We start from the raw sequence: 15,788 nt of genomic DNA, 5'->3' as shown, positions 1-15,788 counted from the left end.
CTTCTTATGCACCTCCCTCTGGGGAGTGGGGCTTTGGCACCAACCGTGTTTGGCTGCCTGGGAACTTGATTCAAAAACACTATCCAAAGTTCTTTGCAACAGAGAAGGCGCAGAGGAGAGGGCCAAGTACAACACCATCTTTATCATTCAGAAGAAGAAATGGGTGCCTTTTTTTTTTTAATCCCACTTCTCCCAACTTCTACTTCACAGTGGGAGCCACTGGGTATTTCATCCTATCATGTTTGTTCTCTGACCTACTCTAACAATCAGAGAAGTATCTAGCGATAATCACATCTGTGAAAATAATACTTAAGATTAATTGAGCTTCTACTATGTGTCAACAATGACCTATGCATTTTCTCTGATAATCAGCGGGTATTTTATTATCACCATTTTACATAAAGTCATGTCTCTTACTCAGGATATAGACCTAAGTTGCTGAGGTTGGCCTTGAACTTGAAATCCTCCTGCCTCAGCCTCCCATGCTTTTGCAAAGGGAAAAAAAAATCTGTCTAAGCATCTGAAAACCCTCTAACTTTGCAACCTTGAGGCTCTTCACCTGCACCATCTGAATAAAAGTTCTTCAAATACATTGTCCTATAGCCCACTGAAGACTAAAGGATTCAGAGGAAGGAAATGAGAGTGGTATCCTCATAAGGAAGAACAACAAGAGAATTTCCAAAAGGCAGAGGGAGCCTGGGAGCCAGGGGCAAAGAGCAGTTATACATGAGGCTTCCAGGGTAGGGGAATATGGAAAGAAGGCGACCGAGAAACATGTCAGTGGGAAGTCACTAGGGTCTGTGCAACCCCCAGATGGGAAACCAATTTCCATTTTTGAATGTTCCATCTTTAGGGGCTGTGGTGCAGCCCCATTCAGAGGCCAGGCACTGACTTGGTGAGGAGAACTTGGCGAGCTTCCAGGCAGTGGTTCTGGATCACTTCCCAATATTCGCTCGGCTGCAGAGGCAGTTTCCCTTCCAGTATTTCTGCTGTTCGCACGAACCTGAGGTCTTTAAATCTGCCAAAAGAGAGGGAGAAACCTCCTGAGCTGAAAAAGCCAATGATGAATTTTACAGGAAAAGTTCAAAGGGCAAATGCTCTTATTTTTCAATGAGAAGAAATTGAAGCAGAGTAAAACTCATTTTTAAATTTTTGTTCTGGACATTTAACCCAGGGGTGCTTTACTACTGAGCTACAACCCCAGACTTTTTTGTTTTGTATTTTGAGACAGGGTCTCACTAAGTTGCTGAGGTTGGCCTTGAACTTGAAATCCTCCTGCCTCAGCCTCCCAAGCTGCTGGGATTACAGACGTGTGCTACCTCACTTAGCAAAACCCATTATATCCTAAAAACCTGCAGCTCTAGTCTTTTGGCTAGTCCAAAAGAATTCTTGCAAAGAGGAGACTGATGAATTCACTCAACAGGTGGTTAGGAGCCTTCTTACGCACCTCCCTCCGGGGAGTGGGGCTTTGGCACCAACAGTGTTTGGCTGTCTGGGAACTTGATTCAAAAACACTATCCAGGGGCTGGGACTGTGGTTCAGTGGCAGAGCGCTTGCCTAGCACATGCGAGGCCCTGGGTTCCATCCTCAGTACCACATAAAAATAAATAAATAAAATAAAGATATTGTGTCCAGTTACAACTAAAAAAATTTAAAAAACACTCTGCAAAGTTCTTTGCAACAGAGAAAGTGCAGAGGAGAAGGACAAGCACCATCTTCATCATCCAGTGGGCTTCACCCCAACCTCAGTGTGGCCTCCGGGGTGACCTACTTAAGGCAATGCAGAGGACTGCCTTGATTGGAGCCACTGGGACAGTGGAGAAAGGCCCACTCGGGAGGAGACCTGAAGTCTCTCCACCATTAGGGGGGTCTTTTTGTTTTTCTTAAGTATATCTCCAATTTTTTTATTGATTCTTTTTAGTTCTACATGACAGTAGAAGCCACTTTGATAATATTATAGTTGCATCGAGTATGTCATTCTAACCAGGGCCTTGGGGATGTCCACATGGGATTCATCACGGTTTACTCCTATATGTACGCGGGAAAGTTATGTCAGGTGCTTGCCACTGTCTTCCTCTTCCCTTCCCGTCCTTTCCCTTGATCTAATACTCTGAACTTCTGTTCTTCCCCTCCACCTTCTTATTGTGGGTTAGCTTCCACCTACTAGAGAAAACATTCATCAAGTGGCTCTTTCTAAAATCCAAGCCTGATCATGTCACTCGGCTTGAAATCCTCCAATGACTTCCCCTATCAGAGTAAAAGCCAGAGTCCTTGACTAGGGCACACAAGGTCCTCCACAGCCTGTGCCTCTCTCCTACTCGCTGTCCTCCCTATCACCTCGTCACCTCTCTGCCCTCCTCTCCGACCACCCTCCCCAACTCACCCGCTCTACACTCTTCCTAGGACCCTCCCAGCATACTACCGCCTTGGTCCTTTGTAACAGGTTGCTCCTGCTCTCTGCAATTCTCGTATCCCCAGGACCCAGCGGTCACAGAGGGATTACTTTACCCCAAATCACATAGTCCACCAGTGACCAAACAAGAACCAGAACCCCAGCAGTCGAGTTCCAGAGTGGATTCTATAAATTATTACTATACATTTCTGACTAGTCAGAAAATTACTTTTCTCTAACATGTCTATATCTTAGAAAACAGAATTTTGTTCAGAAAAGAGAATGTGGTTATTTCTTATCATTGGTGGGTTCTCCTAGATTAACTTTACCCTTGGTCCCCCCTCATTTTTTTTTTTCATACCAGGGATTGAACCCAGGGGTGCTTAAGTAAAAATGAGCTGGGTGCAGTAGCCCATGTCTGTAATTCCATGGGTTGCAATTCAAGGCCAGCCTGGCAAATTCAGTGATGCCCTGTCATTTATTCATAAACAAATGAATAAACAAACAGATAAATTTATAAGAAAAGCATAAGAAAAACAAATAGCTTGTCCAAGCAACAAGGCTCTCTTCAGACTAAATGTGTTAAAGACTAAAGATTCTCAAAAAGAACAAAAAAAGCACAGAATTTGCTGATAACTTTAGCCAATCAAAATCAGGTCCACATATCTGCCTCTTATTTTTCTAATAAAGAACCCAAATGTTGGTAGTTAATCATTTCATTAGCCTGCCCTTTCAGTGAACTATCCTGCCAGGACTTGTACCCCTTCGTAAGGGGCCTAAAAAGAACTTCACAGTCTCCTCGTCCTCCTCCAGAACAATCAGTGCATGGATAAATAGAATCTGGCCGTATTATGGATTATTATTCAGCCATAAAAAGGAATGTAGTACTGATATGAGCTTCTATGCACATAAACATTGAAAACATTATGTTTAATGAAAGAAGTAGATGCAAAGGCCATATTTTGTATAATTCCACTTATAGAAAATGTCCAGAATAGGACAAATCCACAGAATAGCAGTTGCCAGGGGCTGAGAGGAAGAGAAACTAGAGTGTGACTACTAACAGGTACAGGGTTTCTTTTGGGGTGATGAAAATATTCTTAAATTAGTGGTGAGAATAGCACAAATTTGTGAATATACTAACAACACATTGTGAGCTTTTAAAGGGTGGATTTTAAGGAATGTGAATTACAGTTGGCATTCCGTATCCGTGGGCTCTGCAGGCATGGATTCAACCAACCACAAATGGAAAACATTCCAGAAAAAAAAAATTGCTTCTGTACCAAACATGTACAGACATTTTTTCCTTGTATTATCTCCTTGTATGTATATAGCATTTACTAGGTATTATAAGTAATCCACAGATGATTCAAGTATGTGGAAAGTGTGTAGATTATATGCAAACACTATTGCCATCTTCTATAAGAGACCTGAATATCTGTTCATTGTGGTATCTGTGAGGGATCCTGAAACAAATCTCCTATGAATAGAAAGTGACCACTGTATATCTCAATTTTTAAAAAAATGATTGAGAGAAAAAAGTGTGAATCTCCCCACCCCCTACCCCCGTCTCTTATAGACTCCAGCAATTCCTGGGGCCAATTTAGTCACTGATAAACAGAGCCAAGAAACCCTAGCTTGCTGACTGTGTTCCATAAAGGAGACCCAAGCCCCTACACACCTCACAGAGGCAGATAAGCAAGCACACAATTACAATTCAGGGTGATAAGTGTCATGATGGAGCTTATGGTGAATCCATGCTTCCTGGGTACTTAGGTTATACCAGACACCGTGCAAGGCACTTTGCATGTATTCAGTGATTTATTCTTCCTAGCAACCGTACAAAGTAGGAACTCTCAAACTTCAAGATAAGAAAAGGAAGACACAGAAATGATCTAGCACACACACATTCCCTATGAAGCAGCAGAGCTAGGCTGTGGACCTGAGCTGGGACTGGCTCAAGGCATCTGCTTTTTAACCAAGTTCAGTGCACAGAGGCACTAGGTACTCCAGCAAGACCAAGGACGGCCACTTAACCCTACATGTAGGGTTCTCGGTCACAGTTCATATGCACTTTTGGTCTAGGATTTTTCTTCTTTTTATTATTATTATTGTTGTTGTTGTTTGATTAATTTTGCCGCAGTCAGAGCAAAATGTCACTGTGCCCCACCTAAGAGGTTTGCTTCTATGTGGAAACAATGAAGAAAGGAGAGGACAGGAGGGGAGACACTTCTTACTCTTCAAACCACAGGTTCTTCAGGATGAGCATCATGGGGTTCACCGTGTGCAGGTGCTCCTCGTTCCACTTCTTGTTATTCCTGTAGGTGGCGTGCCAGGGCACAGGGGCCCGGATCACTCTCTGAGGAAACATGCGTGGGATGCTGTCAATGAAGAGTCTTTTTTTCTCCAGTGGGTCCATGAGGATGTAATCAACTAGAACCAGGAGGGCAAACACCTTGTTATTAGGCAGGGACCTGGAATATCCCATGCTCCTAGCTTTAACAATGCAAATGAGCCTCTGTCCATTTACACTGGGAAATTCCCCTTTGTTTGCAAGGTCCTAGGCAGTCCTTGGGTGTCACTCCATTGGGGAAGCTCCACTCTATTGGTATGTCTTTTCTTTCTGAAGGTATCTCATGGGAAGGAGGAGTGTAGCTTCATGGTTTGAAGCACTTAAACTTGGGATTGAGTCCCATTAGGATTCCCAGCATCTTGCATGACAATGCACAAGCATGCTAATACCTCCTTCATCAACAGTTGATTTCTGATATCAAGACACTTACCCCAAAATCAACAAATTGATCACACCAGTTACATAAAAATGCCAACTTAGAGACCAGATGTTTCTAAGGCTAAGGAAGGATGGGTAAAAGCTTCCTAGAGGAAGAAACTCTAGTTCTGGATCCAAAAGAGTGAACAGGAGTTTATTAGGAAGAGAAAGGAGGAGCATAAAGAGGTGAAGTACCATCTCTTTTAGGCCTGCTCAAGGTGCTGCAGCAGAAAGATCAGGTACAAGTGAGGATGTTAGAGGTGATGCAAATGGAGGAGTAAATTGGAGTGAAGGACCTCATGTGTTTATTTTCAGGACTGGGTTCTGTATGATCATAGACAGGGGCCATTACACTGACACCATTAGAAAGCTAGTTAGAAAATAAAAATAACCAGACAAATTGGTAAAGAGAGAATAGAAAGGTGGAAAACTAACAGGATCACCCCTGTGGTTGGATGTGCTTCTCCCACTGCCCACTCATTACCAAATCCTTCCCACTGACCTACCACATGCACAAGACACTGGGCTAATGATAAGTGGAATGGGGATCAGTAGCACATCCATCTCCATCCAAGAGCTAACAGTCTGACACAGGAGACAAGACTCAGGAGAAATGAAAGGACAGCCCCAGTGTGAAGTAGTAGTAGAGAAATAAAAGCACAGGAGAACTTAGAAGGGCAAATGAGTTGAAAGTAGGAACAAGAGGTGCTATGGGTGCAGAGAACAAAGGGACCATTGATGGTTGTAGGGAGAGAAAAAAAAACTTGAGTGAAGAGGTAGGTCTTGAGCTGGGTTTTGAAGTCTGAATGGGCTCTTGCTACTCACACTATGGTCCCCTAGTGAATCCCACTGGGTCACCTGGGAGGTTGTTAGAGATGCAAGATCTTGGCTCCATCCCAGAGGCCGATCTCCTGAGTCAGAATCTGTCTTTTATCCCCAGTTTCTGTGAATGCACACTGATGGTGTGGCCATCGGTGTTGGTGGCGGGGGTGGGGGGTGGGGTGGGGGGGTGTTGGTGGCGGGGGGTGTTGGTGGCGGTGGTGAGGGGACATTTGAATTAAAGGTAAACTCATGTTTTAGGCACATTCAGTGGAACCAGGTGGCAAATGATAAAGTGAGGGGAAAGCTGGTGCCAATTTATCCTTACCAATGCTTTTCTTTTTTTAATTAATTTTTAAATTTATATGTGACAGTGGAATGCATTACAATTTTTATTGCACATATACAGCACAATTTTTCATATCTCTGGTTATAAACAAAGTATATTCACACCAATTCCTGTCTTTATACATGTACTTTGGATAATAATGTCCATCACATTTCACCATTATTTCTAATCCCATGCCCCCTCCCTTCCCCTTCCACCCCTCTACCCTATTTAGAGTTCATCTATTCCTCCCAGGCTCCCCTTCTCTACCCCACTGTGAATCAGCCTCCTTATATCAGAGAAAACATTTAGTATTTGGTTTTGGGGGATTAGCTAACTTCACTTAGCATTATCTTCTCTAACTTCATCCATTTACCTGCAAATGCCATGATTTTATTCCCTTTTATTGCTGATTAATATTCCATTGTGTGTGTGTGTGTGTGTGTGTGTGACATTTTTTTTTTATCCATTCATCTATTGAAGGGCATCTAGGTTGGTTCCACAGTTTAAAGCAAGAATCAATAAATGGGATGGACTCAGACTAAAAAGTTTCTTCTCAGCAAAAGAAACAATCAGTGAGGTGAATGGAGAGCCTCCATCTTGGGAGGAAATCTTTACCCCTCACACATCAGATAGAGCACTAATCTCTAGGGTATATAAAGAACTCAAAAAGCTAAGCACCAAAAAAACAAATAACCCAATCAATAAATGGGCCAAGGACCTAAACAGACACTTCTCAGAAGGTGATATACAATCAATCAAAAAATATATGAAAAAAATGTTCAACATTGCTAGCAATTAGAGAAAGGCAAATCAAAACTACTCTAAGATATCATCTCACTCCAGTCAGAATGGCAGCTGTTATGCATACAAACAACAATAAGTGTTGGCGAGGATGTGGCAGAAAAGGTACACTCACACTTTGCTGGTGGGACTACAAATTGGTGCAACCAATATGGAAAGCAGTATGGAGATTCCTTGGAAAACTGGGAATGGAATCACCATTTGACCCAGCTATCCTTCTCCTCGGTCTATACCCAAAGGACTTAAAAACAGCATACTACAGGGACACAGCCACAACCATGTTGATAGCAGCACAACTTACCAATGCTTTTCATGAGGCTACTGTAATAGTCGTTTTCCTTCTCTTCCTCAAGGGTGACCAGCAGCGGTACCAGGGAGGGATTTGTCAACAATGCAGTAGAAATCAACTTTGAAATCCGAACCATCACTTCATTCTCTTGGGGTGTAATCATGTCTTTTTGGATTCCATTAGTCAAATAGTAACAGTATCTCTTTCATGAACAAGTCATCAGCAAGAAAAAGGTCATGATTGAGTAAGTGTGCCCATCTGTCCCACCCATCACCTGCCAAGGGACCCTGTTCATGCAGTACCCAACTCCACTCTTCATTTGCTACGATCCTTCTTTCTGGCCTGGCACATTTTTGCAACAAGATCACTGGCAAGTTTTTCCCATAGCTCTGGAAGATTCAACCAAAGCCAGAGAGATTTCACTAGGGGCAATAATGAAGGACTTGTCAATGCCTTGCTTAGTATACACTAAGTGACTTTTAAAAAGAGGAATGACAAAATCCGAAAATGACTCAAATAATTCACCCTCCTGAACAACAATGATCCTCTACAAAGCACTTTAATCCTGTGGCTTGTAGTTGTCAGTGAGAAAAATATCCCCAAAGTCCTTAGGATTTTTTTTTTCCCCTGTAATCCAACTGTGGGCTTTTGAATTTAAAAATCATAAACACAAAAACTAAATAAAAATACTTGATGTGACCTGGGGATTTGAGGAGTTGTTTATGTAGGGTTTTTCCCTAAATTGCTGGTAGCTTTGAGGAGGAAAAATTTCAGTTGAACAAGAGGCACAAAGTTTGGACAAGAGGTGTCATGGTTTGGATCTGGAATGTCTACAGGCTCAGGTATTAGAGAATAGAGAGATGAAAAGATTGGATCAAGAGGGCTCTGATCTCATCAGTAGATTAATCCATTTAATGGATTAATATTTTGAATGGACTTACTGTGCACTGGTGAAAACAACAGGCAGGTGGAGCGTGGCGGGATGAAGTATGGCCCAGGCCATGGCCTCTCTGTCCCTGACTCTCTTCTATCTCTCTCTCTTTCTGTTTCCCGGATGCCAGGAGCTAAGTGGCTTTGCTCTACCATGCCTGTCTGCCATCATGTGCAGCTTTCCTCAAGTAACGGAGTCAGCCAACCAGGGTCTGAGACCTCTCAAACTGTGAGCCAGAATTAGCTTTCCTTCCTCTAAGTTGTTCTTGTCAAAGCTATGAAACACTAACACGGAGGTTTCAGCCTCAACCCACTTGCAGCCCACTTCTTTCCAACCTTAAACTTAGCAGCTTATACAGGACACTCCTTGACTTATAATGACAAATCTAAGTTGAAAATGTATTTACTCCACCTAACCTACCAAACACCCTAGCTTAGCAACACAGCACACTGTGGATATTGCTTGTATCCTCTCATGATTGTGTGGCTGTCTGGGAGTTACAGTTCACTGCCACTGCCACGTACATCAAGAGAGTGTCATGATGCATATGTATAGCCCAGGAAAGGATCAAATTTCACAATTAGAAGTAGAGATTCTACTGAATGTGTATTGCTTTCACACCATTGCAAAGTCAAAAATTCCTGAAACAAACCATCCTAAAGCTCATCTGCAAAGGACAGTAGTGCCAAACTTCCCTGACTTTAAGAACCACCTAGGTGGGCAGCAGCAAGTAAGGTTCTTGTTAAAATGAAGCTAACCAGGCCCTCCTCAGGTAGTTAGGGAGGTTTAACAAGCACCTAGGTGAGTCCTATCTTCAGGCAAGTTTAAGAATCGTTGCATAACTCTTTAAGAACACAGAGACTTGGGAACAGCCAAATCTAGATTTGCCTCTTATTGAGTAACCTTGAGCAAGTTGCTCCATCAGTCTTCACCCCAAATTACACACCTGGATGATGGGGATAATCATGGTACCAGGTGTCTAGTGGTTTCAAGAAGCTAAAGGGTCTAGCATGGAATTGTGACAATTGCATATACCTAGTTGATGTGGGGTTCTATTATCAATTATTTTATTACATACTATAAAACCACAAGCTGTTTGTGCTAAAGCTTTGGTCTTTTAAGAAAAGGATTGGAAACTCAAACTTCTACCTGGAGCCAGGCAGGTAATGCTAATGAATGAAAGTTGGGTAGACATAAGAGTAGAGACTGGTGAGGACGAGGACCAGTTAGAGAATTTATTTCTCATTTAAGGGAGGAAGTTAACCAGCTCAGCTATAAATATTTTAAATTTTTTTAAAGAGATTGAAAGCCTAGCTTAGATGAGTTTTCCCTCATTTTCAAAATACATCTACAGGCCACATTCAGCTTATGACAGGGTTGTCAGGAAAAAAAAAAGGACATATTGAGATATAATGATACTAAAAAACTACTCATTATTTATCTGAAATTCAAATTTGACTGGGTGTCCTGTTTCTTTTTCTGAAAAATCAGATAACTCTAGCTTATGGTTCACCTATGTTCTAAAAGGACCCAAGGGCACCAATTTCTAAGACTTAGTAGGTCAGAGTACTCTCTTTCTATATTTCTCTCAGTCTCTCTCTTTTGCTGTCTCTCTCTCTCTCTCTCTCTCTCTCTCTCTCTCACACACACACACACACACACACACACACACACACACACAGTCAATCAGGTCTATCATGTGGTTTGGACCAGTTTGAATCCCTCAGATGCCAAGAACAACATTTAGCACACTGAGGGAAAAGGGCCAGAAAGAACGTACCTCCATGTCTAATTCAGATGGTTTTTTCTCTTTACTTTCTATTTCCATCTCCTGCTGCAACATCACATCAATCTGCTGTTCTGGACTCATTGGTCTGCTTCCAGGGAGGCTGACATCTGTGTCCTCCTCCTTCTTCATGGATGAGTATGTGGAGCAGGGCGACTTGGTCCTGGAAAATAGAAACAGCTCAGCCCTTGGTACTCCACAGAGAAACTATGGCATTGGACCCACTTCCTCCAATCTGGTAAGTGTGGTTCAGTAACAGAAGACTCTTTCCTCTGTATCATCTAATGGCATGTGTGTGTGCTTCAAAGATGACCCCAACCACTGAACACCACGAAGATATGTCACACTGCTCTCGCTCAGTTGGTTAATTTATTTTCACTTAGAACCTGGAAGTTTTGAATTAAGGCAGTTGGTGAGAAAAAAACTAAGTTGCTAGGTGAGTGGGAATGCTTTGAAACCAAGAAGCAGAGCGTGGCTTTAATGAGACCACAATCTTCTTAGGTTCAGCCCAGTGGCCTTCCCTCTCTGTTGTCCACAGTGATACCTTACCCAGTAAAATCCTCTTTGTCTTTGAGACAGAACTTCATTCTCTTCTTGTTGGGCTCTGATGAGCTTTTGGTTGCTGCAAGACATCAGTGAAGAAAAGAAAGACATCAGGAGTAGGCAGTGGTTTTGGGCCATTCTCTGTCCACAGGGATATAACTCTTAGGACAGTCCAGGAGCACACTAAGGGGAATGGACAGAGTGTGGGGCACCAGAGAGGAGAGGTGGGCTCTGCTCCCACATGTGTCACTAATTACTTGTGCTACCCGAAGGAAGTGACTTTCTCACTCCAGGCCTCAGCTTCCCCAGCTGTGAAACGGGGTTAAACATACCTCCCACTCACTCAGCTATACCTTCCACAACTATTGATGACTGCCTACTCAATTGGCTCCCAACAATGTATGCTCCAATTTCTAAGCATCAGTTGTATTATTATTTAATATTTCTCTTTAAATAGATTCAGGCTTTTAAACTTAGTACATTTATTTTCAGAGGAAATTTTATATGATCACAAATAGAAAAAAAAAGTATCATTTGTAAAAAGTATATAATAATTACAAACAGAAAACAGTATCATTTGCAATAAATAGAAGGTAACTATGAATAAAATCAATGTTTTAAAATAAATTTTATATCAAACTCATCATTAAATTTAGTAATATCAATTATAAATATTAAATTCAATAGTATCCATGGAGGTATTATTAATCTTATGTTACTATTTATTAAATTATTATTTATTGAATATTAAATTTAATCATATTGTTAAATTATTATTATGTTATATACTAAATAGTATTACTTGCTAAAGGCTTTAGCCCAAAGAAATTGATAATTAATAAAAAATGTTAAACACATACTAATATTAAATTGACACTTGGAGGAAACCAAGAGAATTGAAGACTCCCAGTTAAGATGTATTTTGAGTTCACATTTTGAGCTTCTTAATATTCTCTAAACACAATAATAGACAAAATACTCTTTGCATTTGTCTACATATTTGTTTGCTTTTTGCAGTGCTAGGACTGAAGCCAGGGCCTTGAGCACACCAGGCAGGTGTTCTACCACTGCTCCACATCCCTAGCCCGACACCCACGATGCTGGAACCTGGAACCAGAAACCAGGACTGAAGCAAGGGCTGTAAAGAGAGCAACACTGCCACGCAGAAAAAGCACATGTGTCATCGGTTCATATGGCAGCTAGACATGACCCAGAAAGGTTCACCAGGCCTCAGAGACCAGATCTATAACATCCCTGAGTATCACCTTAGGAAGGGAGCCTCAGCATCAGTGTATGACAGTGGGGACAACATAGGGTCCTGAAAGGCCAGATGGAGACACAGGAAAAAAATTAGATTAAGAAGAATTCATCAAAATACTCCACACTACATGACTGCATTTACATGTGAGAACAAGAAAAACTTATCTGTGGTGACCGAATTAGGAGCTGGTTACTCTGGGGTGGGATGGTGTGAGGTAAGGGAGCGATTTGATTAGAAAGAGGCACAAATGAACTGTCTCTAGTGATGGAACTTCTCTATATCATGTTTGGGTGACACTTATATATATGTTATAAACATATATATGTGTTATATATATGTTATAAACAATTGTCAAATACCACTGAACTCAACATTTAAGATCTGCATGTATTATTGTCTGTAAATTATAACTCAATAAAAAAATAGAGGGAAGCATGCAGCAAAAAGGTTGGAAAGCCTTTCAACATAGGCCTGCAAACTAAAATCTCAGCACACATGAGAAAAAACAATACCAAGAAAGATAGCTAATAAACTCAACCGTCGAGGGAAAGATCCACACAATGGAAATAATGCAGCTATACCAATACTGTTTCAAAACAAATATTGAACATCCTCCAAATACAAATATCCTTTAATTAATAATAAGCATAATTCAACTCAAACAAGAACTTGAATGACAGATACTTAGCAATTTCTGTCTTGCTGGCTCTCTGTTTTGCAGAAAGCATGTTAGCAGTTCATCCTCAAGACTCTGACTAGGCTGAAAATTCTTGTGACAATTAAGTCTGGGAGGTATTAGCACTAATTATTCATAGATAAAAATTTTTCAAAATATACAATGGGAAAATATAATTATTACAATAATTACTATTTAAGAAAAGTGTTAAATGATGACCATTTAGACTGAATGCTTCTGCTGAAACAATATCCTGGTATTTGAAGGTAAGGTCTTTGGGAGTTAGTGCCCTTATAAGAGAACCCAGAGAGAACACAGTCATCTCTGAACCAAGAATAGGCCCTCATTAGAAAATGAATCTGCTGATACCTTGATCTTAGACTTCCCAGCTTTCAGAATCATGAGAAACAAATTTCTGTTGTTTGTAAGCTACTTGGTCTATGGTACTTTGTTATGGCAGCTTGAACAAATAATGACCATGATATTAGTAATTATAACATCAAACTTAAGTTTCCAGGTATAATGATCTTGAATACTTTGGTATTTAATTTGTATTTAATGTTTGCTGTGTATCCTTAAAGCAGAAGCATGCAAAGATAACATCCTAGAGATGTGCATATATATTTAATAAACAAATTCTGAAAGGGTTATGACCATAAGAATAGAATAAGAAATTAGGAGAAACCATACATATAACCCATTAGAAAGTATGAAAATGAAAAAATACTGTTGTGAAATAATAAACACTTATGAGACATGATAAAATAAAGATAGAACAGAGTTGAAGAGAAAATTAGTAAATTAGAAGATATAATGAAGGAATTCACTTAGCACAGGAAGAAAAATTTTAGAAAATGAGAATTTGAGACAGAATCGATTGAGTGGCTCCAAAGTACATCTAACAAAAATAAAATTACTAAAGCATATCCTTAATCAGATATATGTATACTTGGTGAGATGAAATAAATTAACATCTGTAAGGCACTGTGGTAAACAGCTTCCAAGATGGCCCCCAAGGATCTCTATTTCTTGGTACCATGCTTTCATATAATCCCCTTCTCTTGAGTATGGGCTAATCTAGTGATTCATTTTTAATAAATAAAATATGTTAGAAAATGATGGAACGTCATTTGGAAGATTAAGTTTTTGGAAACAGCATGATTTCTGTCTTGTTGGCTCTGTCTTGCTTTCCCCTTCACTCACTTCAAGGGCTGCCAGAAGCCATGCTACTGACTGTCCTATGGAGAGGCCCACATGGTGAGAAACTGGTGTCTATGGCCAACAGCCAACAATGATATAAGGATATGAATGAGTTTTTAGTTGCTTTTAGATGACAGTGGCCCTGGCTGACATCTTGACTGCATGCTCATGAGACCCTGAGCTACCCAGTTAGACCAGGCCCAAATTCATGACCTACAGAAATTGTGAAATAATAAATACTGGTTGCTTTAAGTCATGACATTTCTTGATAATGTGTGATGCAGCACTCATGGTATGAATACACAGAACGGTGCCTGGTATATGCAAATGATCCATTAATGTGAGTCATGAGAATAATTTCCATTTCATAGATGAGGAGGGTTTGGCTCTATGAAGTTATTCAAAATTAGCTGAAGAGGAGGTAGTAGAGCCAGAACTAGAACCTAGGAGTAGAAGTTCCACTGAAAAGCTCCATTCTACACAAAACATTGCACACTGCTACAAGTACCTGATGGCAGCCCCAGACTAGCCCTGTTCCTAGGGATACTAATGTTGACTGGCTGATAGACCTTCAGCAGGTCTTTCATCTTCAGGTCTTGGGCCATCAAGGAATAGTTGTTGGCAATGGAGTCGCTGGGTCCACGGTGGTGGTTCTGCTCTTTGAAGGGCACAGCCAGGGTCCATGATGTGCGTTGCATCAATGGGGGATAAAAGCTGTGCGACATGACAGTCTAAAAGAGAGGCAATGCAAAGCAAGACTTGATCAGAGACATCTCCCATGAGCCTGAGCTCTGTTCACATGAGACAGAGTTTTACACCCTTTATGCTATGCTTCTCCACACGGCACTTAGTGGAAATATTTTCTGAATAGACACCAATTGCAACTCTCTGACTACTGTGAGCATGATTTCTAAGGCCAAGGCTAACTGCTGGCATTCAACAACAACTTTGTGAGTCAGGTGATTTGCATCTCTTGCTTTTATTTCTTATGGACATGACTATAAGAGAGGAAGAATGACCCTCCTTTTACAATGAAAGATGGAGTAGTTCGGAGAGTTTCAATTAGACGGCAGGTTAATGGGAAAGGCAGACTCTAACTCCCCTACATACAACTGTGTGGCTCTTTCTCATAACCAAAGCCACTAAACCTATTTGTCAAGTCAGACTGTTTGTCCCCTACCAGCACCTACTGAATACCAACAGAAGGTATTCAGCAAGTTCTTCACCTTGCCACCCTCAACAGCAGGTCTGGCAGCCAGGGCCACATACCTGATAGAGTTCAGAAGGTTCCTCATTGGCTGAGGCAGGCAGCGGGGGCAGCTCTGGGCGTCCCTGGGAGTGGCTCATGTGATGTATGGAGTCACTCCTGGAGAACTGTGGGGAATGGGAACAAAGGCACTTGTCAGGAATTAGGAGAATTTTTTCAAACCCCTGAAGGGTTAAGGACTAGTAAAGGATTAAATAAATCCCCAGGAAAGATTTTAGGCACACAGTTCTGCCTGCAGAATACCCATTCCACCCCCATTTATTAAATATATTTAATTTTTTTTAGCACCAGTTTGTCTATCCCTCTGGCGTCTCTTCCTTGGTTTTCCCTCTATGAACCGATTTGGATAACCCCCCCCCCCTTAGGAAAAGCCCAGATTCTGAGGGTGTCCCAAGATACCCTATTCTTGGTAAAAGGGGGGTCACTTTAAAAAACTAACTCTTGTATTTCATATACATAAAGTTCCAAAGAGAAATCTGCTCAGGGCAGTAGCATTGCATGTTATATGTGTTTTAACATACACACAAGCAACACTGTGCTACCTTTAAAAAGCCCGAGTGTGTAAGTCCTCCATTTCATCACATTGTGGAGACTTGGGAATGAGCCTTAGGTAGGTGTGAATGTGTGTCTTCCAGTCACTCTCAGTTTCCAAGTATCTCTCCACCTCTTCTGAACAGAGGTGAAGGTGACAGTACTGTTGAATAGTATTCATATGTGTTTTT

The 15,788-nt window shown here is 41.1% G+C and overlaps 1 protein-coding gene across 1 annotated transcript in view; it reads right to left on the bottom strand.

The window, feature by feature from the left end:
* Dnah3 (dynein axonemal heavy chain 3) overlaps window positions 1-15,788 on the bottom strand; it is a 158,467-nt gene that overhangs the window by 138,663 nt on the left and 4,016 nt on the right. Inside the window, exons 3-9 of the mRNA XM_078024272.1 lie at window positions 15,069-15,173; window positions 14,308-14,530; window positions 10,669-10,741; window positions 10,114-10,282; window positions 7,415-7,604; window positions 4,630-4,825; window positions 893-1,018 (exon numbers count right to left, since the gene is read on the bottom strand). Coding sequence (XP_077880398.1) covers window positions 893-1,018; window positions 4,630-4,825; window positions 7,415-7,604; window positions 10,114-10,282; window positions 10,669-10,741; window positions 14,308-14,530; window positions 15,069-15,173 — 1,082 coding nt within the window. The remainder of the gene's footprint in view (window positions 1-892; window positions 1,019-4,629; window positions 4,826-7,414; window positions 7,605-10,113; window positions 10,283-10,668; window positions 10,742-14,307; window positions 14,531-15,068; window positions 15,174-15,788) is intronic.

Source organism: Ictidomys tridecemlineatus, chromosome 10, assembly GCF_052094955.1.
Source record: "Ictidomys tridecemlineatus isolate mIctTri1 chromosome 10, mIctTri1.hap1, whole genome shotgun sequence".
In the NCBI taxonomy this organism is placed as follows: Eukaryota; Metazoa; Chordata; class Mammalia; order Rodentia; family Sciuridae; genus Ictidomys; species Ictidomys tridecemlineatus.
The sequence above is the reverse complement of the archived record's forward strand: the minus strand, read 5'-3'. Positions and strand labels throughout refer to the sequence as shown.